Here is a 27,176-nt window from a genome sequence, read left to right on the forward strand (position 1 = left end):
AAACACAGACCACTTTAGTGTAGAGTTTAACCAGTGTTTCCACACTGAGTGCAAGCTGTAACTCCTACATGAGCACCTCCGTCACCCTCCTTCAGTCATGGAACCACCTCCCTATGCTCCCTCTAGGCAGTGTTTCATTTTACCTTTCCATATTTCTGTCTATCATTCCACCTGGAACTGGTTCTGTATACCATGTGAGGTAGGAGTCAAAATGAATGAGAGAAACCTTTCAATTCTTCCCAATAGTTAAGGAAGAAGAAAACACCCATAATCTCTTCCAGAAAAGGAAAGAGGAAGGAAACCTCCCAAATCATTTTGAGGCCAGCATTATTACCCTGACACCAAGACCAAACAAAGAAACTTCCAAGAGAATAATTTACTGATGTCTCTTGTGAATATAAATGTAAATATTTAAAGAGAAATATTAGTAAATTCAATTCAGTAATTTATGAAAAAGAAAGAGTATCTAATTCACAAACTAGATGAGTTTATTCCAGGAATGCAAGGTGGCTTGAACATCTAAAAATCATTGACTTCACATAAACACAATAAAGGAGAAAAACCATAAGGTCATCTCAGCAGAGGAAAACGAGTACTCAATAAACTATAATACATATTCATGATTAAAAACATCTCCTTGGGGCACCTGGGTGGCTCAGTTGGTGAAACATCTGCCTTTGGCTCAGGTCATGATCCCAGGGTCCTGGGATCAAGCCCCGCATTGGGCTCCCTGCTCAATGGAGGGTCCGCTTCTCCTCTCTCTGTCCTTTCCCACAGCCCATTCTCTCTCTCTCAAATAAATAAATAAAATCTTTTTTAAAATAAAATTAAAAACATCTCCTCTCCTTTCCCCAAACACATAGTTGAAATTACATATCCATAGTTCTGTCTGTGTTAATATATGTATTTAATTAAGCAAGGAACTTAAGTGTCACAAGCTAATTGAAGAAATTTATGCCTTAATACAGAGTAATTTATATTCATTTCACAAATGACTGTGGGATGCATGCATAGATTTTCAAATGAGCATATCAGTCAATTACACGCACCCAGAAAAAATGGGATTGAAAGCAAGAGTTTCTGTGCATATTTTGCCTGCATTCTTGACACTTGAGTAATGTATATTTACCTAATCAAGAAAAAAAAACTGTATGTCTTAAATTCAAAATAGTATCAAACAACTAAACCCAATTGTATTCATATCAATAACATATTAACTCAAACATACATATTCAGGGTTAGTGTCTATTTCAGAGGACTGTATAGACCAGAACTTTTACTGAACGCTCTGTGCAGGACATCTTCTAAAGAGCAAATGAGGCACAGAGATTTCAGTGACACAGCAATTTTAATTATTGTGTGCTGTGTGTTATTTTCTGAAACCATAAGGAAAATCAAATAAATAATTACACTAATGATATCTGTGATCAGCAACTTTCTGGGTAAGAGAAATGAGACACAATTTAAAAAATAAAATAAAATAACCAAAAATGCCATGTGGTCGTCACCGAGTAATTGCATTTTACTTAAATAATACATGTGTGTCTGTGTGTTGGTGAAAAGACCTAAATAATATATATACGCTACTCGTAGTTAATGGTAGCAATATCTGGGTGGGATGAATACGATGTTCTCATTTTATTTTGCTTGTTTACACTTTCTAATGCTCAAAAAGGTACACTTACTAGACACAAACTAATATATATCATTGATTTACACAAAGTTGATACACACAATGGATGCTTTCATGGCAGTTGTACTGGACACGTCGACACAGAAGGACTCAGGCATATTGGGTTGATCCTGTGTCTCGGACTAAATGCATGGGAGGGGCACGTCATGTGCTGGTTTCTAGAACTGCAGCTGCAGGAGAATGTGCGGTGTGACAGCGCAGCCACGACTTACTTTTTCATCTGGTAGTAGCCCTTCTTCACGGTCCCGAAGTTCCCAGAGCCCAGTTCGTTGTCCTCCAGGGTCAGCAGTTTGCGGTCCAGGTAGACCTCCTTGGGCCTGATCTCCTCAGGGTCGGCATACGGGCTTTCATACACTTCTGTGTCCATGGGCAAGGCCTCTCTCTGGGCGTCTGCAGTGCGGTCAAGAAACACACGACCCTAGGGCTGGGTCCCTACTGAAAATCCCACCGTCTCCTGCTCCTGCCTCCTGCAGGCTACACCTCACCTTTGCAGACCTTGGTCGGCCCGGACGGTTCTGTGGTCAGTGAGCACTCAGGCACGGTCCCTCCCAGTTGTTAGGGGGGCAGCAAGAATCCCCGTCCCCACTGGATAGGACCCTGTTCTTGCACGAATGTGCATAGAGAAAGGGTCTTTCATGCCAGGGGCAAGAGGGAGGAAGCCTCCCTAATGGATGGCTTTCAACGGTCTGAACATTCCGACATTCTTTCTATTGGGGATGAAGCCTACGTCTCCATCCCCACCCACCCCCAGGGGCTTTTGTAACTGCATCAACCAATAGAATACATCGGAAGTGACACTCTTGACATACTCAGGCCAGGTTATAAAGGATCACGCCCCTCCCCACTGTCAGCTGGAAAGCTGGCTCTTGAGCTTCAGACACCATGCAAGGTGTCCAGCTGCCCCAACACTTCCTGTGCTGTGAGAAAGCCCACACCAGCCCTCCAGGGGAGACTGATGGAGACACCCCATCGAAGTGGAGTCGGGAATGTGGCTGGCCCTGTGCTCCGGCCTCACCATAGCCTCCTCTACCGCCCAGCCTGGCCCAAAGTCCTGACCTACAGAGACCACTGAATGGCTGCTGTCATTTTAAGCTACTGCATTTGGAGGTCATTTTTGTATCAATAGACAGACCAAGATCACCAAAAAAATGTAACCCGGAGTCACCCAGAGTCACTCAGAGAACCCAAGGAGGTCCTGCAGAGGCAAGTCGGCCTCTTCTAATGGCAAGCTCTATAGAGGGCGACAGGGTTCATGGAGGGTGGCTCTCCCTGAAATGCACCATCCCTGGCCCTAGAGTTGCTGAAATTCCCCCAGCCACCCAGACACTGCTCCAGTTCTGACCAGCCATGCACACCTGCCCATTTTGCTGGCATGTAGTGAACACACTCCCCCTCTGCAAGGACACAATCTTAGCGCTGTGCCTCCGGACACCATCGGCGGGATGAGATGAGCTACTGTGAAGCAGCAGCATGAAGCTCCCTTCCAGGGAGGCCGGTTCTCCAAGAGTGAGGCTCTGGAGAGCATGTTGGGCACCAGCAGGCCGCTGTGCACAGACGGGGGGCCTCCACTCCCTGCTGCCACACAGCAGCATCACCTTGGGGCTGCATCACCCCAGTGCAGCACCGATAAGTCATGGGGCCAGGGTGAGGTGGCCACCCACGTTGTGGCTCCTGGGACCGCTGGGGAGCTAGTGGCCAGGGACTCACTGACCGTGCATTTCTCACCTCTGTCCGTGGCCCAGGGCCCCCGGTCCGGCTCGTAAGGATTGAAGGAGCTCTCCGGCCGGCTCCCTGTAGACGAGGCAGCCTGCAGCACACAACGACACATCACAGTAATTCATCTGCACGATTACTCTCATTTTCAAATAACCACATTTCAACTTAGGTGCAGAAGACAAAGGAAAGAATCAGGAAAAAAGACAGAAAATAATGACCATGGCTTATCTCATTCTTCAGGCCACTGCCTGGACTCCATGGGGGTTATACGAGCCCCTGTTGTTCGAGGGGCTACAAGGTCTCAGAGTGTCCGTGCTCAGAGGTCCCTACCTACGAATGATTCCCTGGGATTCGTTTTCTTCCATCAACTCTTTGTGTTCAATTTTTTGTCCTATGAAGTTACATAAGGAGAAAACACTGAATATCTACCGGCTGCTTCCCCCGTCCACTTGCTGCCTCCAAAGCATCTATACAGTCCTGGTTTCAGCCTGAACTTTACGTCCCACAGAGACCCAGCTATGTGGGGAGGATGCCGGAGGGTGGCACCTGCTGTGAGCTAGGGGACCCCCACGGAAGTGGCTGCCACCAGCCCAAGCCCAGCGCTGCTCCTGCTGCTGCTGCTCATGATCCTAATCACAGACCCCGTGAAGGGGGAGAAAGTTTGTTTTGCTTCCCTGTGCCTGTATCTTCCCGTTATGCTCGCCCTGCCCCCGTTAGTCTACTCCTTACATCCCTATAAACGTTGCCCTTTGAAAGTCTCTATCTTGAGTCTTCTTGGGTGACCTTTTACCACCTCAACATAAAACAAGGGTAGTGCTGCTAAATTTGATTTGTGGAAAAAAAAAATCATAACTCAAAAAAGAAGGTGTTTTTTTTTTTTTTTTTTGGTATAATTGAGTAGAAGTTCCACAAACCCGATTACCTTATCTGGGCCCAAACACTGGCCATGAAGAAATGAGATACCACCAGGTTTTGGAGAAATTTAAAGAAACAGAGACATCAAGCTTGATCTCACACTTCCACTCATCTCGAGGCACACTTGGAGTCCTCGTCTGCCTTCCTGACATCACAGGCCCAGGAACCAGAAGTACAGTGACGGAGTCATGGGGCGCCACTGCCACCACCTGTCTCCGAAACCCTGGCCCCCCTTCTTCAGGCCATCGGCCGAGCGCCGCAGAGCCGCTGTGTATGGAACTAAGGCCCAGGGGCCCGGCCTACAGGCATCTGCTCTCCTGAGTTAAGGGACGTTGGCGCTTCCCCATTTTCTGCCTCTCTCGGTGTTCCCACCTTGCTCCTTCCACCCTCTTAGGAGCGAAAACAGTGTAAATCCCAGGGGCACGGTCACGCACTTGAGCTTTGCCTTGTCTGCCGTTGGAGCTCCATAAAAATGTTCCAAACACCCACCTCCATTCAATGAATGAATGAATGTGAATGAATGAATGGGTATAATGTCTTAAAACTGGGAGATGTGGATTATACGTCAGCATGATTTTAAAAAATGAGTCATCCCTCCAGTCTCCATCCTCCCAGAGGGAAACAGGCGTGAATGATCCCAAATGATGATCCGCCTCTTTTAAAAAACTGGCCTGTGATTATAGGGCAACTGTATGTCCTGTGAGTCTACTTTACATTTATAAGATCATTACCCCGTCTCGACAGGACCGTCCTCGGGGAGAATGGAGATCCCAAGGCTTCCCATCAACCCTCTGCTCAGCTGCAATCAAACTCCAAGAAGGTGGAAACAGTATTCATTTTTTTTTAAATAGCCTCTGTTAGGTTCACATATACAATCATTTCAAGGTCTCTGATCTCTGTAGGGAGGAAACTCTGAGATCCAAAGACGAGACTTCAGGACCCCAGGACCGGCTGTCATAGACAAGGAGAGGCCACCAGCACCCCTCCTCCTGGCCTTGAGGTCTGCCCCCTGCCCACCCAGGACAGGGTATCTGGGGGCTGCTGCTGCCCTGCCCTGCGTGAGTGTTCTCCAGAGCAGCAGGACTGCACAGATCAAGCCAGAATGCAATGACCTGACATGGGAAACCTGTGGGGAAGAACCTCAGCACAGAGGTGGGAGTGTGCAAAAGAGTGACAAGGATACCAGGGCATTAAGAGTGTGTGAGAACTGGTAGCAGTAGACACACTGAACCTGGAGCCCTAGACAGGGTCAAGCACACGCCAATGGGCAGCGTGGCGCTCACCCCTCTTCACCCTTGGCTCTGGATCAGGAAACTGGGTGAGGTCTCCCTTGGAAGGTCAGGCAAGCCCGTTGCCAGCCAAGGTGCCCACGCAGACCCTGTGCCATTACGAGCCCCCGCAGCCTGGCTGAGTCCTACAAGTCCCTCACTAACCACATCCACTCTCTGCCTCGGGCCCCCTGGATCCCCTCCCTGGGCAGCACTCTCAGGAGAATGTTCTTTGCAAGACATGGAAGATTTTCTGTTGTGCCTAATTACAGGGTGGCGGTGACGTTAAGATGAAGGTAAAGGTGCAAAACACAAGTTCCGTCTGCCATAACGTGTTGGATGGATGTGCCGCGTGGTCGGACGACACCAAACAGCCTCTGGGATCGAGTGCCCCGTTGAAAAGAATTCAAAGACTTGCAAAGAATGATGCTGAATTATAAGCGTACTGATGAGCGTTAACATTTAATGAAATTCTCGTTTAATGAAAAACACGTTGCTGGTCTATTATATCCTTTGTCGTTATTCTTTCTGCTTTATAGTTGATGATTTATTATGCCCCGGTCGATACCATGACCTTTTCCGTGGAGAGAATAAGGTGTGAATGTGATGGGAGCAGGTGCATTTTCCCATGTTCGCTGATGGTCAAACCCACAGGCCACCACTAGATGGCACTGGCTACCTTCGTGTTCTCCCTCCCAAAGAACAATTTATGATTTTTCTCAAGTTTTATAAATTGGGGTAAAATAAGTTATTACAGAGTAATAATAATAATAAAAGGACCAAGTTAGGTCCACAATTATGATCTCTGACCTCTTCCTGGCCAGGCTTAACTGCAAATGGAAATGTGTTCAACAAATATCCTTTGGGTGGCTATGTTTTGTTTTGTTTTTTTCTCCACCCTTCCCAGGTGCCTATGTTTTAAGTCGGGCTTCAGAAGTGAACCAGATGTTCCCCTGGAGCCAACAGGTAACTCAGCTTCCAGATCTTGGAGCATCGTGGTGTGTCCTAATATCCATCTCTAGACCTTCGCTCTTGGGCTTTTTGACAGACCTTTTGCAATCAGAGTAGCAGCAAAGATGACACATCCGACTCATAGCTGTAGCGACGGAGAGCCCGTGGGCTCAGAACACGGGTTGTCGTGCCATACACCACTCTGGTCTCTGCTGGAGTGGCCGTGGTCCCAAGGCAGGGGATAGGGGATGGGGACGAGGCCCCACAGTCCAGTGCAGACCCTCCTCGGCCAAGGGCACGGAATGATACCGAGTTTGCTTCAGGACCACAAAAACCACCACCCGACCTCCACCATCAATCTCCTAACCGGAGGAGCAGAGGGCAGCAGGTTATATATTCGCAAATTAATTAAGCGAATGATAATGACCTGGCGACACATTTTTCTCCAGGGTCTTCCCTACTGCTTGGGTGTTGACTTCACAACTCGGTTTTCCTCCTTTTGCTCTTCCAACTCGAACCCAGTGAACTGTGCATTTAAATACAAGCCTTAAAACAACCCAATCATCCATGTAGGTGTTGGACTAGAGCATGAAAATGGGCTTTAATTTGAAATTCTGGAACACATTTCCACCACTGAGCTATAGGTGAGTGCTGTGTTGCATCACAGGGAGCTCGCCTTCGAAATAGGAGGTTGATGTGTGGTCCATAAAGATGCTGTTATTCACACTCGGCCAATTTCCTTCACGAAGCAAGAAAGGACGCTCCCATCCTAGTATCGGGAAGGCCTTCACGCAGCTAAGGACGTCCAGTCTTTAGTGAGTGTTTGCAGGGAAGGGGAGCGGGTGAATCATACTTACATTCCTTAGTTAACTGCATTTATATTTTTTTAAGGACCAAAGTGTTCCTAATATCTAAGGAAAACTTTAAAATAGACCTGCCCTTAAGTTTTTATCATGAAGTCTCTAATATCTAATTAACAATCCTCTTCAAGTCAAAACATACTTTTCAGTAGCTACCCACACACTAGAATTAATTCAAGTCCTGGTGGGTCCTTTTTGGGCCTGAATTATTAAAAACAACTATGTATAGTGATCAAATTAACACACTCAAGAGAGTCATTTGCACCTTATCTGAACAGATGGGCTCTCGGACACAATTCCTGCAAGTCCTTTCTCGCGACTGCTTAATTAATTTGCGAAAACATAAACACCAGCTCCCCTAAAATATTTCTGATTGACAATTAAAATACATTAAATCCATCATGCAATCCTTCTTCGACCGATATTCTCAGCATCTATGAAAATTCAATGTATATTTCAAAGTTGTTATAAATTTAAAAATAGGCAACAACCTTTTTTTTGGCCAGAAAAGTATTTTTGTGGTATTTACCAGATTATTACTCTGTAATATTTCATTTTTTTTAAAAAAATTGATTAAATTCTAGAGGTACAAATTTAGAAAGGCACAGTGGGGTTTACAGGAATGTGAGTCTCCCTGACACCCCCGTTTTGTGCTCTCACAGCAACTACCGTTACCGTGTGTTTCTGTATTTCTTGCAGAATATTTCACGTTATATCAGCACATATCTGTTGTAATTAGCACTGGATTTTGGAAATAATTCCCCCAAAGCCCTGCCACATCCTAGCTGATGCTCCCTGAAAGCTGTCCACATCACCAGGCCACGTGATATTCAACTAGACAACTGTTCCGCTCTGGCTTATCAGAGACCTTGCCCTCCACTGTCAGGGTAAACCCTCTTGTCTGCTCTGTGGTCAAACTGGGAGGACCTTGAGTTTCGCCACGTGGAAAACTCTTCCTAAATAAAATCTCAGGGATGTTATTCTCAGCAAGTACTTTAGGCAACTGAGTTGATGCCAATTGTGCAATGGATATGTTTGGAAAAAATGCCAATTGGTATGAACATGCAAAGAATTATTAATAAGAGAATCGACTTTCTACCACCAATGATAAAAGCACAACAGGAAAGAAAGGCAATCCATGCATATTATCTATATATACACTCATATATGTGGAGATAATTCATTATAAATAAAAATAATTGAAAAAAAAAAGCCTTCATTTTCCCCTTACTGTTCAATCACCTGGCCAAACACAAAAATGCATCACAGATTAACCTAACTGCCTCGTTAAGAAACGAGGTGCTTCCAATCCTCGAATTCCACATTTGTCTTTATACATGTTCTACAGAAAGCTCCATGTTCTAAATCTACAGGCACAACGCAGGTGTCGTGGCCCCTGGTACCCACAAAATAAAATAAACAGCCTGCAGTGCCCCCCTGTGCAGCATCCACAAAACCCCAGCACCCCTCCCATTGTATGTAGTTTATGTAACCAGCTATATTGTGCACCGCAACTTGCGATGCTGGCAGCGAAAGTCACTTGGCCTGCTCTGGGGAGGATCTCCCACATGAAGCTCCCACCTCCCATGCAAACCCAAGTGACTTGCACGTGCACAGTTAGCAGAGAGAGCACACAGGCGGCGGCGGCGGATGGGCGGCAGGGACAAGGACCCACATGGAAAGCACAGCGAGTGCCTGGGCCAGGCTGCCTGGAGGGGCCACACATGGCAGATGCGGGAGCGTAGCAGCAGGACACACGGTCAGCGCAGCGCACATGGAGGGCAGCCGGGAGGGCAGCCAGGTTGGGGCGCAGGCGCCGTGCATGGGTCAGTCCTACCACTCAATCAGGGACAGCAAACAGGGGATGCTTTAGCACCTTTCTGTGGCCAGGCTTTGGGAAGGTGTAGGATTTGATCCTTGAGATTATTCCACCCGCCGACCATGTCTAGAAACCATAACGGCAAAGAGGAAGAGTAAGTGTTTCAGAAAAGCAAACAGGTGATACGCTACTTCATCTCGCTTTATGATCACATGGCCAACCCCCCTCTACACTCTGTTGGGGAGATTCACTGCCGGCCACACTTGATCCTTAGGGAAGCTTCAGGCAGGAGAAGCCTACCACCTGAGGAGAAGGATCTGGACACATAATTTGGTTTATGTTTTCCATAGAAAGCTATAAAATTAGGGCTGTCACATTGGACAGCCTGTTTCGTATAGATTACTAAGTCACAAACTCAAGCCTGAACATCATTTTGTGTCTGATGTTGTGACTCCTTATGGGTCCTGGTTCAATGGCATCTGGGGAAATTCATTGATTTGGACACACAGCGCATGCGCCTTTTTTTCCATATGTATTGATATATAGTCAATAACAAGATTTTCCAAAACATCTAACTTCTTGAAGCTACTGGGTGATGCATGGCTGCATATTGGGCTTGATACTCTGGTAAGAGTTCTCGACCCTGAGACGCCTGGGTGGCTCAGTGATTGAGCGTCTGCCTTTGGCTTAAGGTGTGATTCTGGAGTTCCAGGATCGAGTCTCACATAGGGCTCCTTGTATGGAGCCTGCTTCTCCTCCCTATGCCTCTCTCTCTGCCTTTCTCTGTATCTCTCATGAATAAATAAATAAAATCTTAAAAAAAAAAAAAGAGGTCCCGGCCCTAGGCCTTCAACCACCTTGGAGGAAAATAAATCTGTCTCATGGAGCTTATATGTGCCAGTAGACTTGCCCAGCCCAGAAGCCCCATAAAGGGTAAAATAAAATGATGACTCCACACAGGTGCTATAGTTTAGATGCTGGTGCCAAAGTTCACTGGTATTTTAGCAAATTCCAATTCCCCCCATCTGGGCATGGGTGCTGTCCCCCGGAGATCCTCTCTGCTTCCATGTGGGTGCAGCTTGTGCGCTGTCAATCGTCCTTCCTGAGGGCAGAATATATATCCCGCTTCTGCAGATTTTGTTTTTTAAGGGTTAGTTGGCAATTAGGGAGATGTGGAGCACACAGCTCACGACGGGGATTTTCATGCTTTATAGATGGCATTCAGGGACACCAACCGTCTACACTGAGGTCCCCAGGAAGGAGCAGGACCCAATTCCTCCTCCGAGTATAAATCTGTGTGTCAGCTTGTGGAAGCATAATTCTCTCCCTGGGGGCCTGTGTTGGGATAGGTCACATTCTGGCCTCCTACTGACACGGAGGGAGAGGTGAGTTTCAGCCTTCTTCAGAGGCTTCTCTCATCTGATGCTGCTCAGCATCCCAACCCCACCCCACACTTCTTACCCTAAACTACCATCAAACCCGTGCCACCCAAAAGATCAAGTCTCCTGCTGACAATGATTTAGCCAAGAGAGCCGGGCGGACAAGCTCAGTGGGACATCTGGCACAGCAGACTCACTCCAGCAACCAGGCGCACGGTCTCTTGGATCGTGCACATCATTTCCCAGACCCGCCAGGAGGCATAATACTGGGTAGTTGGGTCTAACCTACGAAGAAATGAACTTGGCTAGACTGGAACTGAGAGTAAGTTGATTCTAGCTGACGCTCCTCAGTCCCAGTTTATCAAGTGTGGCAGAAATAACGGTCACAGCTACCCTGTGCCCTAAACCGTGCTTTTCCTTGAGCTAGCATACAGCTGCACTGCGGGGCCAGCTCTAGTGACACTCACCGCAGGATGGGCACCAGGGAGGGGCGCACGGGCTCCGAAGTTGATGTTTCCTGGGTGGAAAGAACGTGGACAGTTATGGCTGAAGCCCCAAAACCCAGCAGCTCCCTCCCCGGCTGCAGATCACCTAGCCTGACCATCAGCTAGCCTCGCCCAAGAAGCCATTGCTCCTCATCCTCCTTCACTCCACGTCCTCACCTGCACCATGGAACTAAGTGCGATCAGCTCCAGCTTGATTAACTGGAGTGATCCAACATCATCTTTTATCAACCAATAAAAACCAGGTCTCATCCCACCTGGATCTGGGACAGGCTGAATGTAAAGCTAGGCTGGTTACTGTCAAGACCCCAGCGATTGAGGCACCAAGGTCAGGGACTCACCTGGCTGCCCGCCAATTTTCTGGCATGGAACTGTGAGAACTCTTAGAAGCCCATCTGGTTTATAAGAGTAATGCTCCACTAGCTGAAACAGAAGAGAGAAGAGCCATGAGCAGCAGAGGCAGAAGTGGGGAAATCCTACTTGGAGTAGCCAACTCTCCTTGAAGATCTTAAATGTGACTCAAGGACACCCTGAACAATACAACATGCTTCCTTGGGAGGTGGTCCTGGTCCCTCCTCATGCTTCTCCCTCCCTGGACTCACATCCTGGACCGGAGTCCTCATACCACCTCCCCTTTGGACTTTGCCCCACTCTCCCTACATCCCTCTTTCATCCACTCATCTCTCCATCCATCCCTCCATCCATCCATTCATCTCTCCATCCATCCCTCCATCCATCCATTCATCTCTCCATCTATGTCTCCATCCATCCCTGAATCCATGTCTCCATCCATCCTTCCATTCATTCCTCCATTCATCCATCCATCCATCTCTCTATCCATCCCTCCACCCATCCCTCCACCCATGTCTCCATCCGTCTCTCCATACATCTCTCCATCCATCTCTCCATCTATCTCTCCATCCCTCCATCCATGTCTTCATCCCTCCCTCTTTTCTTTTTTGGTAGCAAGTTCCATTTATTTGTTTATTTCTCTTATATCTGTGCGATGTTATCAAAACAAATTCTGCATGCTAACACTTACTCCTTTACATAGACATTCAACAAACATTCTAAGCCTCCAGACAGGACCGAAGGCAAAGGAAGGTGAATGAGACACATTGCCCACTCCTGAGGCACTCTGAGGGAGAAGACAGCAGAGCTGGGACCCAGGGGCAGAACGTGGCTGTTCTTGGCTGAAGGCTCCCAGAAAATTGACACATGATGTCCAACTGGTTCATTAAAAAATGAATGACTGGCAAGTAGGTATTTATACCTCCTCAAACTTACACAATAAAAACACAGTCTGGGTATTTCCCATTTTCTTAGACATTTCCTCTTCAGACAACCTGGAAGCTTCATATCTGGTATCTCTTCCTTATCTGCTTATTGGTTCCTTTTTCAGTTAAGGATCCTGCCCCTGAATCTTTTCTCCTCTTAAAACTTATGTGCTTGGGTGAATCTTTGTTGAATGAAAAAAAAAGTATGTATCTTTTTTTTTAAGGAGGTCCCATGCCCAAGGTGGGCTTGAACTCATGACCCCAAGACCAAGAGTCAGATGCTCTGTCGACTGAGCCAGCCAGGTTCCCCTGAGTGAATCTATCTCATCCTTCCAGGAAGCATTGTCTTTTTTTAAAGTTGTCTTTTAATGTGGTAGGATCTACTGTCTAAACAGCCACTGCAGTGTGACTGGCCCTAACACGCTTCTGAAGAAGACATGGAAGCCTTGCCTGCTCTGATGAGTGTAATCGCGTGTTCTCAGGCTGGAGGTATCAAGGTCCCTAGAGCCGTGAGGTGCCCCACCTGGCTCTCCAGTGTCATTCTAATATCTTCTGTTTTTGGGCACCTGGGTGGCTCCACGGTTGAGCGTTTGCCTGTGGCTCAGGTCATGATCCTGGGGTCCTGGGATTAAGTCCCACATCGGACTCCCCACAGGGAGCCTGCTTCTCCCTCTGCCTGTGTCTCTGCCTCTCTGTGTGTCTCTCAGGAATAAAGAAATAAAATATTTAAAAAGTATCTTCTGTTTTCTGACAATGTGCTGAATGGGGGTGCCTGGGAGGTGGGCATACATGTGAGGATTCCCTACTCGGGCAGACACCAGTGGAAGGGGCCGAATGCCGCTATTTTGGGTTTCTCCAGGCCTCATACCTGGTCGCACAGTCCTTTACTTATTTATTTTTAAAAAACCCATGGTTTGAAATTAAAAAAACAAAAACAAAACAAAAAAAAAAACACTTCTTCAGGAATTACACCAAAACAGGCCAGGCAGCCAGACTGAGTTCCTGGTTTGCTGACTCCTTCTCCAAAGTAAGGAATTCCACCAAGGGCAGCCAGGAGCCACTCGCAGGGGAATAGCCCCGGGCCCCTGGGGCAGGGCCGGGGACAAGCTGCCTCATGGTGCTCTCTAGAAAAAACAAAACAAGGAAGTCACGCTTATAAAAACAGAAGGTAGTGCTGGCATCTGGAAGCTCTTCCTTAAACCCTGGGGCTGGAACATGTACAACAGGAAGGATTTAGTTTTATGGCTGGACAATCATGACAGGCCAGAGGAATCAGTAAGTCTGGGAGAGGCTTGGGCAGGAAGTTTCCAACAATGAGAGACAGGTAACGCCGCAGGGAGCGTGCAGACGTTGGCACCGCGTGTGAATTCACACCAAGACAGGGTCATTCAGGAGACGCCCAGTGGCTGTCCTGGTTGCTGCGCCGGAGCTTGTAAGCACACGTGTGGCAGGTGGACCAGGGCCCGTGCGCGCACACCATCCATGACTCTTGGACCTGACAGACTTCGGGAGGACATTCATACCATGCAACGTCCCCTCCTCGTCTCTGACCTGCACGGAGCACTCGTACCGACAGGTCGCATACTCGCTCAAATTGATGCCACTATGGTAAAGCATGGCCTGCGGTCAGTAACGAGCCACACGCTAACGGGCCACACAGCACAAGTCAATGCCAGGGTTATGACTAACATGAACAAATGTTATAATACCCAGTGTGCAGAAAAGAGGTATTTTTTTTTTTCTGACTATAGCATCAAGAACCAAAATGCAGCAGGTGGTGGTCACTGTGTTTCAAGCGAATGAGAATCCCTGCTCTCGATGCTTAAACAGATGGATTTTGAGTGGGGCCCTTTTCTACCATGAGCACATGTGAGGTGCTGGGTGTGAACCTATGTACACAAGCCCGATCACGTTCCTCACCTGCAGAAGCTCTGTGTAGCTGTCGCTCAGGCCAGCTATTTATAGGGAGTGTGGCTGAGATGGTGCACACAGCACAGCCACGGCCAGCCACCACCATGGCCATGGCCACGGCCACCGTCAATAATGGCTGTGATGTAAGTGAAGATGAGCTGCATGTGCTCGCCTTGGCCCACGGGAAAGCGGGACAGTGTCAGTCTTCCACTCCTCTGTCCCTCTGTGCCTCCCCCTATTAGGAGCTGTTTTGGAGTTTGTTAATAGTTGGTTCAAGAACAAACCCTTTTCAGACCGGAGCTGAAAAATCTCTTAACAAGAGCAGAAAGTGGGGACGCCTGGGCGGCTTAACAGTTAAGCATCTGCCTGCAGCCCAGGGGTGATCCTGGAGACCCGGGATTGAGTCCCACATGGGGCTCCCTCCATGGAGCCTGCTTCTCCCTCTGCCGGTGTCTCTGCCTCTCTCTCTGTGTTTCTCATGAATAAATAAAATTAAAAAAAAAAAAAAGAGCAGAAAGTGCTGAGCCACTTTCTAAGTTGCGTTAATTTCGCAGAGGTTCCCTCTGCAGGTGGGTGAGGCTCCTGGACAGAGAGAGATGCTCCCAGCCCCCGAGCCAGGGCCCCTGGCTCACCTGGGAGCATGGCCCTCCATGGGCTCCTCCGGGGCTCAGTGGCCCTGGACCTCCCATAGCCTCGTCCCCCTGACACCCCCGCCCCCTGGCCCAAGGCCTCTAGTCACCTGCAGGTTGAGAGGATCTCAGCCTGGCTGGGTCCCTGCCTGGGACCCCCACCTCCCCGGTGGGCTTTCTCCTTTGTGAGGGTGGCTCCTACCTGCCAGAGTGTGTCGAACTTCTTCCCATCAGGGATGGACAGCTTCCCCGTTTTGTCCTTATCGATGCGGTAGTGCAACACCTTTCCCTCGTGCAGCAGGCACAGGGCGTAAGACCCGTTGTCATTTCTGTCCCTGATCCTGGAAGACAGGAGACCGTGCGTCACAGCTGGACCTGCCCCGCCAGCCGCAGCCCCCCTTCCCACCTGTGCTCAGGGGCTCTCCCGACGGGTGGGTCATCGCTTGTCTGGGCGGCTCTCAACCAAAAGGTGCTGTGGAGGTGGATGGCCTTCACCCATGGGTGGGCAGCAGGGGAGCCTGGGCTTGGCAGGTGAATCTCAGTTCCCCTGGAGCCACCGCACAGGAGACCCATAGGACACCGACTGTCTGTGCATTCACCTCCCTTCCCTGACGGCCACGTTCCCAGAAGCCGCAGCTCCCCACTGCTGGCCCAGGGGTGGCGTGTGGGTGCTTGGTCAGCCCTGCACCGTGAAGCTTCCAGACCATGGATGGAGGGGGTGTGGGCCCCCCACCCCAAGGCCCTTCATTCCCTCCCATTGTCCCACTGCACGCAGGGTGGGGTGGGGTTGGAATTAGAACATTGTCCCACAGGATGCTGCCACATGATGTCACAGGGAGAAGGTGCCATACACCGTGGGTGGGGACGAGCGAGCCGAGTCAGGGCTTTGGTGACCCCGAGGCTCTGCTCTCAGGTCCCCACAGGCTCTCTGGGGTGCCACCCCCTTGCCTGGGAACAGACCCGCCAGCCCGACCAGGAGCCCATGCTCGCCCGCTGCGGTGCATGGAGGGGACCTCCACGACCACAGGGAGGAGATGGCCCAGGAGGAGGCCTGAGAGTTTGGGGGGCCAGATCCAGGTGGGGGCTACAAAGGCAGGACTTGGCCATCAGCCCCTCCCCCAGTTCAGCTTCTTGGTCTCCTCTCCTCCCGCTCCCTGCAGCATCTCGAGCCCCCCAAGAATCATCAGCTCTGAGAGAGTGTGAGTCAGGACGCTTCCAGAAAGCCTTTCTGGCCCTGAGAACATGGAGACCCCAAAATGTGTAGCAGATGCTCCAATGCACTGCATTTTTAGGAAGGGTTCAACTCATCTGGGCTGCAAGAGGTCACAGCCCCGAGGCGGGCTTTGGAAACAGACGTGTTTGCACCGTCCTCGCCCATGGATTCATCTCCAAAGGTCACCTGAGCCAGAGGGCTGAGCCAGGCACTGTGGGGCTGGAGCTGTTTTAAGAATAACGGTCTCATAGAGTCATGCGTGGCTGTGCACCAGGGGACAGTTCCGTCCCCAGCTCACTGCTCGGGCAGCTGGAGCGGGTGGAGGGATGCTGCCCAGACTCTCCGTGTCCTCCGTGAGGCCACCTCTGAAACCTTCTGCACCTTGAGAAATGCTCCTTTCCTCCCAACCCAACCAGGCCACCAGCACCCCAGGTGTGAACCTGTCTTCACGAGTCCCACAGCTGGTGAGGCTGCTTGCTGTCAAAATAAAAAGCCACCACATAGAAAACGTAAGACCTGTTTTCATATGGGAGGAGAGCTAAGGCTATTCTGTAGGAAGCTATTTTATACTGGGAAGGGGGGATGACGGTTCATAGTTTGTGCATTTCATAAGCGTTAGTGCCCAATGCAGAGGACAGTTTGGAGGAACTACACAAAACAAACACTAAGCATTAAGAATTTCAGCCAACGTGTACGTCAGGTGACGGCGGGAAGATGATGCTCACGAAGATAACATTCTCCTTGATTTACAGACTTTCCCATCTTTGACCTCAGGGTCCTGGAAACAAGAAAAGGAAAGGAATCCAAACTCTGGTTTTCTGAATTCGTGCCCAATTTCCACCATTACACCTTGCCTTATGCCTTGATTGATCTTTTCAATCAAGAACTGAGACAGAGGATGGCAGGTTGTCAGGTGAGATCGTGCAATGACCTCATCAGAAATCTGGAAAAAAAAAAAAAGGCCAAGGAAGACCACAATGGAAAATACCTGGGCACACCCTTCACCCTGGCAATAATTAAAAAGGATGCTAATACTGAGTGTTGCCGGAGAGCAGGGCAATGAGTGCCCTCTGTGCTGCCGTGGGAGTGTGAATCTGACCATTTCGGGAGACAGTTTGGGATTCTCCATGAACATCATGCCTGTCGATCCTCGTGAGGCAGAAATCCCCTCTATATCTACACCCTTTTCCATATCTGTTAAATATATAAAAATTTATGCCCCCCATGCCCAGAAAGTAGGCTGGTGTGTTTACCAGCAGCTCTAACTGTGATTGCCAAAAACAAAACAAAAAACTGCACACATCCTAAATGTCCACCGACTGCAGAATGAGTGTGTCAATCCTGGGGTGTTCATGTGATGGAATGTCACAGAACAGTAAGAACAAATAGCTGTGACACAAAACCCAGGTGACTCCCATGCACACAAAACACAGGCCACGATTCTATATGCACAAGTTCCCAAACAGGCAAGAGCAAATGGTCTGTCTAGAGATGTACACCTAAGTCCTAGGTGATAAAACCAAAAAAGAAGCATTGAAAAAGGAAGGGTACGCCGGGCACGAGAATCCAGGAAGTGGTGGTGCCCTGGAGGTGTGAGTGGGGAGGGTGTCCTGTGATATTTGGTGCTTTATATCTCTTCTCTGCGGGTATTTGCTTTGTAAGTATTCATGAGCCTGCACCAAGGACTGATGCACTCCTTCGTGGTTTTTTTTTTTTTATTTTTTAGAAGATTTTATTTATTTATTTGGGAGAGAAATAGAACAAGCAGAGGGAGCGGCAGAGGGAGAAGGAGAAGCAGGCTCCCCACTGAGCAGAGAGCCAATGCGGGACTCAATCCTAGGACCCTGGGATCAGGGACCTGAGCCGAAAGCAGACTCCCAACCAACTGAGCTTCCCAAGTGCTCCCTTCGTGTGTTTTAGATTTCACGATAAAAACGGTATAAAAACAGATCTGCAGCAAGGCAGAAAGACAGCGTGTCCTGCTTCTGGACAAGTGGTGTTGGCAAAGGCCTCTTTCACGGCCCCCCAGGGCAGAGGTCCTGGAGGGGAGTCCGTCTCTCCGGGAGCTCCAGCCAGGCAGCCGTGTCAGCTCCCGTGTTGCCAGCAGCGACAGCTACCCGGTGAGCGCACTCCAGGGACAGCAGACCTGCTGCCTGGCAGCCCCGAGGCAGCTGACAGGAAACAGTCGCAGAGAAGGGAAACCCATAGGCCCTACCTCTGTAGGCGGCAAGGACCAGAGTCCTGGTGACAGTAACTGCCAGGAACTGTAAAGAGGCTGCTGGCTTCGGGCAGCTCCTGGGCTGGGCTATTTTCATCTAACACACTTGGAATACTCTGCTTTGGAAGCTGAAGTGGCCCCTCCTGCTGGCCGCCTCCTGCTCCTTGGAAAGCTCCCTCTGCCCCAGCATGCCCACCAGGTTTGTCACACAGACCCCCACAGAGGGAAGGGCAAAGGCTAATAATTTTCCAGCTCCTCTCTTCTTCCTCCTGCCCTTGGGGTCAGCTAACTTCAGGAAGGTTCACGGAGGCCCTAGTGTGTTTCCTCCCAGGGAGTCTCTTGGAAGAAGCAAGATCACAATGCATTTATGTTTTGCTATCACAGAATGTGGGGTTTCAGTGCTTTGAACCATAGCTATGCTTCGAAGTTGTCCTAACTGGTCTTAAGGCTGTCTCGATGTTGCATGGCTTGGTGACTGTCCTCAGTCAGGTGGGGCGGACACCCTGCTTTCTAGGGTGGATGTCTTAGGCTCTGTGATGAACCACCGTGCACCTCACAGATGGCAAAGCACAGGTGTGGTGTGGGGAGCAGCGTTAGTCGTGCTATCCACAGCCTGGAGGAGCAGAACCCCTTGTCCACCCTCCTATGGTCTCCTAGTTCAGAGAACGTGTACTGGTGATGCCCAGGCCCTGGCAGGGAGGTGAGGACTCTCAAGTCCCTCCCCCACTTCCAGGTCCTGGGTGCTGTGTCTGCTGCGGAGAGAACCCAACAGCAGGGCACAGCCCAGCCAACCCATCAGTCTCAATCTCCTGTGTGTTGTTAGCATGTGGCACAGAGCATGGCTGGCTGGAGGGGAAGGAGGGCTGGGATGACTCATGACAACCACTGTGGCTGGTGTGGGCTGTATGGATAGACCAGGAGGGTTCCCACAAGGCCTGTGCTCCTGTCCAGGGTGGACGCTGTCCTGGGTGGGGCCTCGGGCCAGTTCTCAGCCAACCATCCAGGGAACAGTGGCTTCTAGAGAGCAGAGCAGGAGAGCAGGGAGGGAGTTCTATGAGTGGCCTTCTGAGCCCAACACAGGAGCCCTACTGATGCACAAAAGACCAAAGAATACACACCTTCTGGGTACCGCAGCCTTGCACCATAGCAAGAGGAGGCACGTGTATGTTCCATGCAGAGCAGGATTGGCACAGAACATGGGTCCCCACCTGAGGCCCTTGTCTCTCTTTCTACTCTAGTTCATGAGGCACAACTAGGTCACACTCCCCTCGTTCAGCTACACGGGGACCTCGGTCAGATCAACGAGCTGCTACTGCCGTCAATGCACAACCCCCCTGAACTTTTACTGCAGACAGGCATTGTCTCGACGCTGACCTAGACCCACGGAACCACACATGCCAAACAGCCCGCTGCCTTCTGACCAGTGATGGGGGCACTGGAGAGTGTAGACAGTCCTGGGTGTTCATTGTGGCACGTGGGGCTTGGGCCAGCCACACACAGCCTCACTCATCAACGAATGAAGGTTAGGGCTTTTCTCAACCCACACTTTGCTTTTGGAATTTAAGTATATCACAAAAAGGAAGGTGAGACTTGAGCAGGAGAAAGTGAGTGGTAAATAAGAACAACAATAAAAATGTGAGTTTGGCATAAGGGCAAACAGCAGCATCTGTGCTGTGGTGGGTGGGGCCAGCAGGTGGGCCCTAGAACTTCAGTCCCTGAGGAGAAGGAGAAGGAGAAGGGGGAGGAGGAGGAGGAGGAGGAGGAGGAGGAGGAGGAGGAGAGGGAGGGGAAGGGGAAGGAGAAGGGGAAGAAGAAGAAGAGGAAGAAGAAGAAGAAAAGGAGAAGGAGAAGGAGAAGAAGAAGAAGAAGAAGAAGAAGAAGAAGAAGAAGAAGAAGAAGAAGAAGAAGAAAAAGAAAGAAGAAGAAGAAGAAAAAGAAAGAAGAAGAAGAAGAAGGAGGAGGAGGAGGAGGGGAGGAGGAGGGGAGGAGGAGGAAGGGGAGGAAGAAGGGGAGGAAGAAGGGGAGAGGGAGGGAGAGAAGAACAGGAAGAAGAAGAGGAAGAAGAAGAAGGAGGAGGAGGAGGAGGAGAAGCAGCCACTGCTGCCACTGCTGCAGCCCTCTTCGACTCTGGAAGACTCCTTCCCAACACAGGACACTCAGGATTCCCACAGGTGCATATCAATCAAACATGAGCTCACAAAGATCATGAAGACCTAAAGAAGCATGAGTTATGAAAACGAGGGGAGGGAGGGAAGAGCGGAGGAGACAGGTTTATGCCCCCAAGGACTTTTTGTAGGGTAATCATCAATCGCTGGAATATCAGCTGATGATGTAGGAAATGTTCAAGGAAACAGAAGATGGCATCAAGCAGGCATGAAGATACTCTAATGTGCCCAGGAATATCTGAGAAACCACCACCACCACAGACTGAATGGCTAGAAATTAAAAAGAAAATGCCATTGGTGGGGGAAAAATGGTGGTTGAGTTGAAAAGCAGATGAGATACAGATGGAGTGACATTTAGTGAACTAGAAGACAAATCCAAGCTATCACACAGTCCAGCACGCGGAGAAAAGACGGCAGAGAATAAGGGACTATATATGGGTTGAATATATATAGGATGAATTAAGGTCTACTACGTGTTTAATAGGAGCCTCTAAAGGAATGAATGGAAGAAAGAGATTAATGTTTGAGGAAAAATGGCTGAATATTTTCCAGAACTGACAAAAGAAAATAATCACAGTCGAAGGGAGCACAGACACGAGTGCCACTGGCTTAGCTTGACGCATGTTATCTGCTCTGTCTCCATAACAACTCAGGTAAAACGTCAACTTCCTTCTCCATCCTATTATTGAGTGATCTCAGCTCAGGGAGGTAAATTGAATAGTCTGAGTCACATTTGTTCCTTGTTCTCAGGACACACGAACGTGTACCCTTACACGCTATCCCGGTGTCTGACAAATGTACCATACTGTGAATACATGTTTCTCAAGTGGCAAAAAGTTGTCCTTGCGTTGAAAAACATTATTAATACCTACTTGCAAGGTGAGGTCTCCACCACCTGCCATGCAGGGTGGAGGCAGGGGAGGTGGGAGGGGGGCAGAGCACTGGTGAAAGGTACTAATATTCAAGGGTGACAGGTGCGCCGTCTGGTATCCCCAAGCTGGGTCTGGACGAGACAAAGGCCACAGGGCTCTGATCTGCACACCCTGCGTTCTGGCTGGATGCAGCTCTTTGCTCTAGACAGCCGCAGTCACTGAAACTTCTAGTCCCCAGAATGCTGTGCACCTTCACAGGGCCCTCCATGCATGTTGTTCACTGCTTCACTTGCAGCACCTCCCATGGAGCCACGAATGGGAGAGACATGAATGTGCATGTGTGCACATATGTGTAAGGGAGAGGGAGGCTGGGAAGGGTGTAGTATGATGGAGAAGGGCATGGGAGGGGAGGGAAGGGATAAGAGAAAGGGAGACATAATGGAAGCATCACGCTCTACCTGGAAATGGCTAAAGAGGTGGGGATGATTCTGATTAAAGTGTTTCTCCTTGGAAGGGACAGGGGAGGAACATCAGGGGGCACCTGGAATTCAGATGCAAGGCACGTAAAAGCATGCCACGTGGGGGGAAGCTGCTGTTCCAGGAGGGCTGGAAACGAGGTCTGGAGAGCAAGCTGCACTCCTACTTGGCACTTGCTCAGAGGCCGCCCTTCAGATGAGGAGGGGCTTCCTGTCCCGTGTGGCTGCCACACTCGGGTCATGCTGTTGGGCCCTGACTCTGCACGGACACCTCCTGCTGCCCCCCTCTGCACTTTTTTCCCTCCTGCACCAGCTCTCTTCTCCTCACTGCTCAGGGCACACGTAAATGTCCCTTTCCTCAGAACGAGGGCTTCCGGGGAGGCCCTGCAGTGAGCACTCGGGTTCCACCCGTGGAAATAGCAGCCACCATCCCTGCACTAGTGGCATTCAGAGGAAGTGGGGGCTGAAGAACAATGGACACGTGCACAGAAACACAAGAACGTACTGAGTGTCAACAGTGTGCGTAGGTTACACGGGGTGACCGTGGTGGATGGAGCACCACACACTCAGCAGTCTGTGTATCTTTCCGAGTCGGACATCAGCCCCCCGCCTGCAAGCGTGGTGAGCTGGGGGCCGGCGTCCGTCCTGTCTCTCGCGGTCTCCACTGCCCCTCTACAGAGCCTGGCACCTATCTGGCGGAATGCACGATCATTTTGTTGAATGAATGAATGACAACCTTCACAGCTTCTCTCTTTCAATAGCGCACATCTAAAATCAGGAAAGAGATGCCATGGTGAACGTGGTGTTGGAGACTGACTGGTGTGACAAGTCCTTTGACAAATCTGAAATACTATCTTTTCTTTGTAACATTAATTCAGGGAGCCACCTTCTGCGTACCGTAAAGGTCATCTGAAGTGGCTCTTGACTCTGTTAAGAACCGCAAGGACTCTAAGCCACAAACAATCAAATACTTACCTGGGGACCAAACCTGAGGAAGTGATGGTTCTACCTTTTTTTCTTTTCCAGAATATGGAACTTTGGGATTGTTTGCATCCTCAGACACTTTACATGATGAAGGAAGGGCACATGCACGTGGGCTGACACTGCCCAGCCTGCACCACGTGCTGAGAAGCACCTCTGCACGCCCGTCCCACCCAGGAGGGGCTCAGCACTGTGACCACGCAGCCTTGGGTTCCTTATGATTTGTAAAAGACACTTAATCACAACCAGAGAAGACCACTCTTTCCTCCATTTCGACTTCCTACCCTGAGGTTGACAATGATCTTGCAGATGTGCCTGCATTGCTACTAATGAGTTGTCCACTCAGAGGAAGGACTATGTTTTCTGCATATGTAGGAAATAACATTATTGCATTTTTGTCCATGGAAGAGGCAGTCAAATGTTACGCTGTCGAAAAATGTAGAAAATAAAAGGTACTACGGAGATGTGTTGGGTGGTTAGATCAAAAATTACATTAGTGTTTTCTAAATTCTGTATGTTTGCTATATTTCCCAGCTTAAAAAGATTGTCATTTATTGCATTTTTTCTAATTCTAAAAAATATACTTTGTACCTAATTTTCTTTCTTATTTTTTTTTTAAAGCAGGTCTCCAAACTGTGTATGCTTTGGACCCCACCAATCCTGGGTCCTTCCTTTGGGAGTGGGGGATACGTCATTTTTGGAAAGTAAGTTGTTTACATTTTTTCACAAATTCATTTTTCAGTCATACTCTAGCTGTGACTAATTTCTCAAAGCGGCAAACCATGTTGTTGTGGGGGGTTTCAGAGAGCCGAGGGCCTGCAGCCTCCTGGTCCCTGGTGTCACCAGGAAGGCAGAGCCCTGACCCCTATCTGCAGGCCCATGATGGGGAATGTGGGGCATCTCTGTCCGCACGTCTGGCCAGGCAGACCCCAGACACGCACAGGTGTCTTAGTCAGAACACCAGCTTAAGCACTGGCATCTCACAGCTCTGGAGGCCAGAAGTCTAAGGTCAAGGTGTGGTCGATTCAGTGTCTGGTGAGAGCGTGCTCCCTGGCTGGTTGGTGCTACTGTCTGGCTGTGCACTCATAGGGCCATGCCCTGGCATGTGTACACATCAGGCCCTCTATCCTCCTCTTCCTAAGAGGACACTAACCCTTCATGAGCCACCTCATGACCTCCTCTAACCCCACCCACCTTCAAAAGCCCACCTCCAAGCGCTGCTACACTGGCTCAGGTTTACCATTTGAATTTGGGGAGAATGTTCAGCCTATAGCAGCAGGTGATGCATAATCATCTCTAGAAACACCACAGATGACTTCACGAGAGGGTCAGTAGACCCACATGGCCCATCTCTACAGTAAAGAGCCTTCAAGCCTACACCTTTTATTCTTCGAGTATGGTGCAAAGACCCCAACACCTATTTTCCCAAAGTAACCCCTGAGTGGTCCCAGCAGGCTGTGTGGACAGGAGACAGGACACAGGAAAGTTGACATTTCCTGTAGACATGCCCTGGTGCCATGCTTTTCATGGGGACTGGGGGTGGGGAGGGAGCTGCTGGTAGTTTGGGCATTTGTCTCAGTCCAGACCCATCTGTCAGAGCCCTTGGTTGGGCTCTCATCTCCTACTTCCCTGACAACCCTAGGCAAACTCCCTTGTGTCTAAGCTCCTCTTCAGAAAATCAAGGACTTATACCCATGAGCAGTAAGGTGCCTTCCGACTCAAGTCTTCTGCCATTGCACCAATTCATGAGGAGAAAAGACTGGTCCTGAGGTGGCCAGCATCCCCCAGATATGCCCCAGCCTGGAGGTGAGGAGTTTCTGGGATTTATATCCTGTGTCTTGAGCTGTTCCCATGAAGATTCACTGCCTCATGCAGGCCTCACACTTTTTTTAAAACATGCTAACTTTTCATCCGTGTCTTCTATGGGTCACAGGTATGTGTGTTTTCCCAAGAGAGGGGTCTTGTCACATTGAACCATAATGTAAAATAGAAGTTCTAGGACGAACTCTTGCACTCCCTCATTTGACTGTCCATGTTGTTATCTAAGTGGAAACTGCAAACATTCAGTGTTGCCCAAGGGTGTCCTTTGGCCTCAACAGTCTGTGTTCGTTCAAGACCCCAAACCAGCCTGTAAACACAGTCCCCAAATCAAGACGGTTCGATTTGTGATTCTTCAGCTTTATGGCGATGGAGAGAAAGTGATAGGAATTCAGGAGAAACCATACTTCGGATTTTGAACGTGGATCTTTTCCTGGGCTGGTGGTATGCGGTACGGTCCTCTGTGTGACCTTGGGATGGATAGCCATAGCTGCCAGGCAACAACCAACACACTGATAACCATTCTGTGCATCATTTTCCACACAGCATTTCATAAATTGCATGAGACAGTCCACACTTGACTATCAGATTTGCTTTGTATGATGATTTAGCCCAACTCCATGCTCCTGTGAAGGGTTCTGAGCACATTTACGGCAGGCTCGGCTCAGCTGTGGTGTTTGTTCAGTAGGGTAGGAGTATTAAATGCATTTTGGACTTATGATATTTTCCACCTACAAAGGGTTTATCGGGACATAACCCCAACATATGTTGAGGAAGATCTGCATTTATTAGCATTCTGCAAAGAGCTAGACATGATACACCACACGCTGACATGCATTAAATCAAGTTTGTGGATGTCCAGTATTAAGAGTCACAAAAATTAGATTTTGTTTCTGGATCTGAGAGCCTCCTTGGTTCTTCTCATTTTGCCAGGTGCTCTGGGAGGCCCCAGGGAGGGCAGGCTGGCTGTGGCAAGTCTCAGACAGGGTCATGCTGGAAACAAGTGCCCTGAGCGAGGCAGTGGGGAGCATGCAGCAGGCCTCCAACTGCAGCCAGACTATGCCCTAGAAGGGCTGGGAATAGACCAGTGTAGGAAACCAACAATGCAGAGTGAGGTCAGCCTCATGTGGGGAAAATCAAGCCACAAGACGAGGTCAAAAAAGGAACCGTAAACATGGGGAAACAGGGTAGACGCGAGGCCCGTTCATCAAGTACAGCATCCCACATGGCCATCCCCACCTGAAATCTTGCCTTCCTTCTCATTGAAACTCATGCCAGGAACACCAGAGGACACAGGGGAGCCGTGCTCACACCAAGGGCACGTCTACAGGGAAGAGCTCTGGCTCTGACCACAGCCAGGTGCACAGAGCACTGTGCAGAGCCATGAAGCAGGGCCTCGCAGCCACAGCACCACTGTCTTCCAACAAGCCCTACACACAGTGCCTGTGCTCAGATATGAGGAGGCAGAGAGGCCCTGAAATCTGCAGAAAAACTCACATCGCACTTGGGTTCAAGCATGAACATGCACCATGTGGCCTCTAGGCGTGCTTACTCCTGCACGTCTGCACTGGCCAGCCAGACAGGTCCCACTGGCCAGCCAGACGGGTTCAGCTGACTGCCCTAACTCTTTCCCAAAGATGCACCGACTGATGCTTCTAGTGCCCACCGGCCCTCTGAGGCCCGGCCCCGCCCAGGGCACATGCTGCTTCCTTGACGGCAGCTCCCCACTGCCTTCAGGTCTCTGCTCGAAGCAAGGCCCCTTGTCTCAGCATAAAACAGAACCCTATATGCCCATCCCAGAGTGCTCTATCCCTCTACTTCTGTGCTCTAACCTACTATACGGTTTCTGTTCAATTGTTCAGTGTCCATTTCTCCCAAGATGCTGGGCTCAGGAGGTGGACGGTTGTGTGGCTCCATCTCTAACATGCAGAATGGTGCTGGCAGTCACCGCAATGTGGATTCTAGAGGATGCTGGGTCACAGACGGGGAAGCCAGCTCCAATGACTGGAAAGTAGGCAGGAAAGACCTTCTGCAGGGAAGCATGGATGAGGCGTGAGAACACTGCCGGGGAAGGAACCAGCAGCTGGCTGAGCCCTCGGCTGTCCTAGGGCCCCCCATGTGAGTGGGGAGCGGGCAGGCTTCTCTGAGCACAGCAGTTCCCCAGCAAGCCTGGGAGCAGGTGTCTGAACCAGCTCACTTTTTGGATTACACCGCTTGGGGCTGACATCACACATCGGGATGCTAAGTGGACAGTTTCATGACATTTGTGCTGGAAATTATTCCTTAGAAGATGATAAAAGTCCGAACCTCAGGGGAAAATAAGCGAACAGGTGCCACACAAGGAAAAAAGCCTCCCCTGCAGGATTTCTGCTGGAGCCTGCCACTGCACCCACTAAATCGCCATCCCCGCTCCCACTGTGTGCCAACCCAGGCCACTCTGTTCTTGTTTTACTCTTAAGAGTATTGTGTTTAAGATAATTTTTTTCGAATAAAAGATATTACAGTAGAGCCT

The 27,176-nt window shown here is 49.6% G+C and overlaps 1 protein-coding gene across 4 annotated transcripts in view; it reads right to left on the reverse strand.

The window, feature by feature from the left end:
- The window catches only part of SYK (spleen associated tyrosine kinase), an 83,619-nt gene that overhangs the window by 21,431 nt on the left and 35,012 nt on the right, over window positions 1-27,176 (reverse strand). For 3 of the 4 annotated variants that reach the window (XM_077910134.1, XM_077910152.1, XM_077910144.1), the window contains exons 4-9: window positions 15,124-15,262; window positions 11,446-11,527; window positions 11,069-11,118; window positions 9,280-9,348; window positions 3,419-3,500; window positions 1,906-2,083 (exon numbers count right to left, since the gene is read on the reverse strand). In XM_077910134.1, the coding sequence (XP_077766260.1) occupies window positions 1,906-2,083; window positions 3,419-3,500; window positions 9,280-9,348; window positions 11,069-11,118; window positions 11,446-11,527; window positions 15,124-15,262 (600 nt within the window). The remainder of the gene's footprint in view (window positions 1-1,905; window positions 2,084-3,418; window positions 3,501-9,279; window positions 9,349-11,068; window positions 11,119-11,445; window positions 11,528-15,123; window positions 15,263-27,176) is intronic. The other variant, XM_077910162.1, reaches the window with a different exon arrangement.

This window comes from Canis aureus, chromosome 1 (assembly GCF_053574225.1).
Source record: "Canis aureus isolate CA01 chromosome 1, VMU_Caureus_v.1.0, whole genome shotgun sequence".
Lineage (NCBI taxonomy): Eukaryota > Metazoa > Chordata > Mammalia > Carnivora > Canidae > Canis > Canis aureus.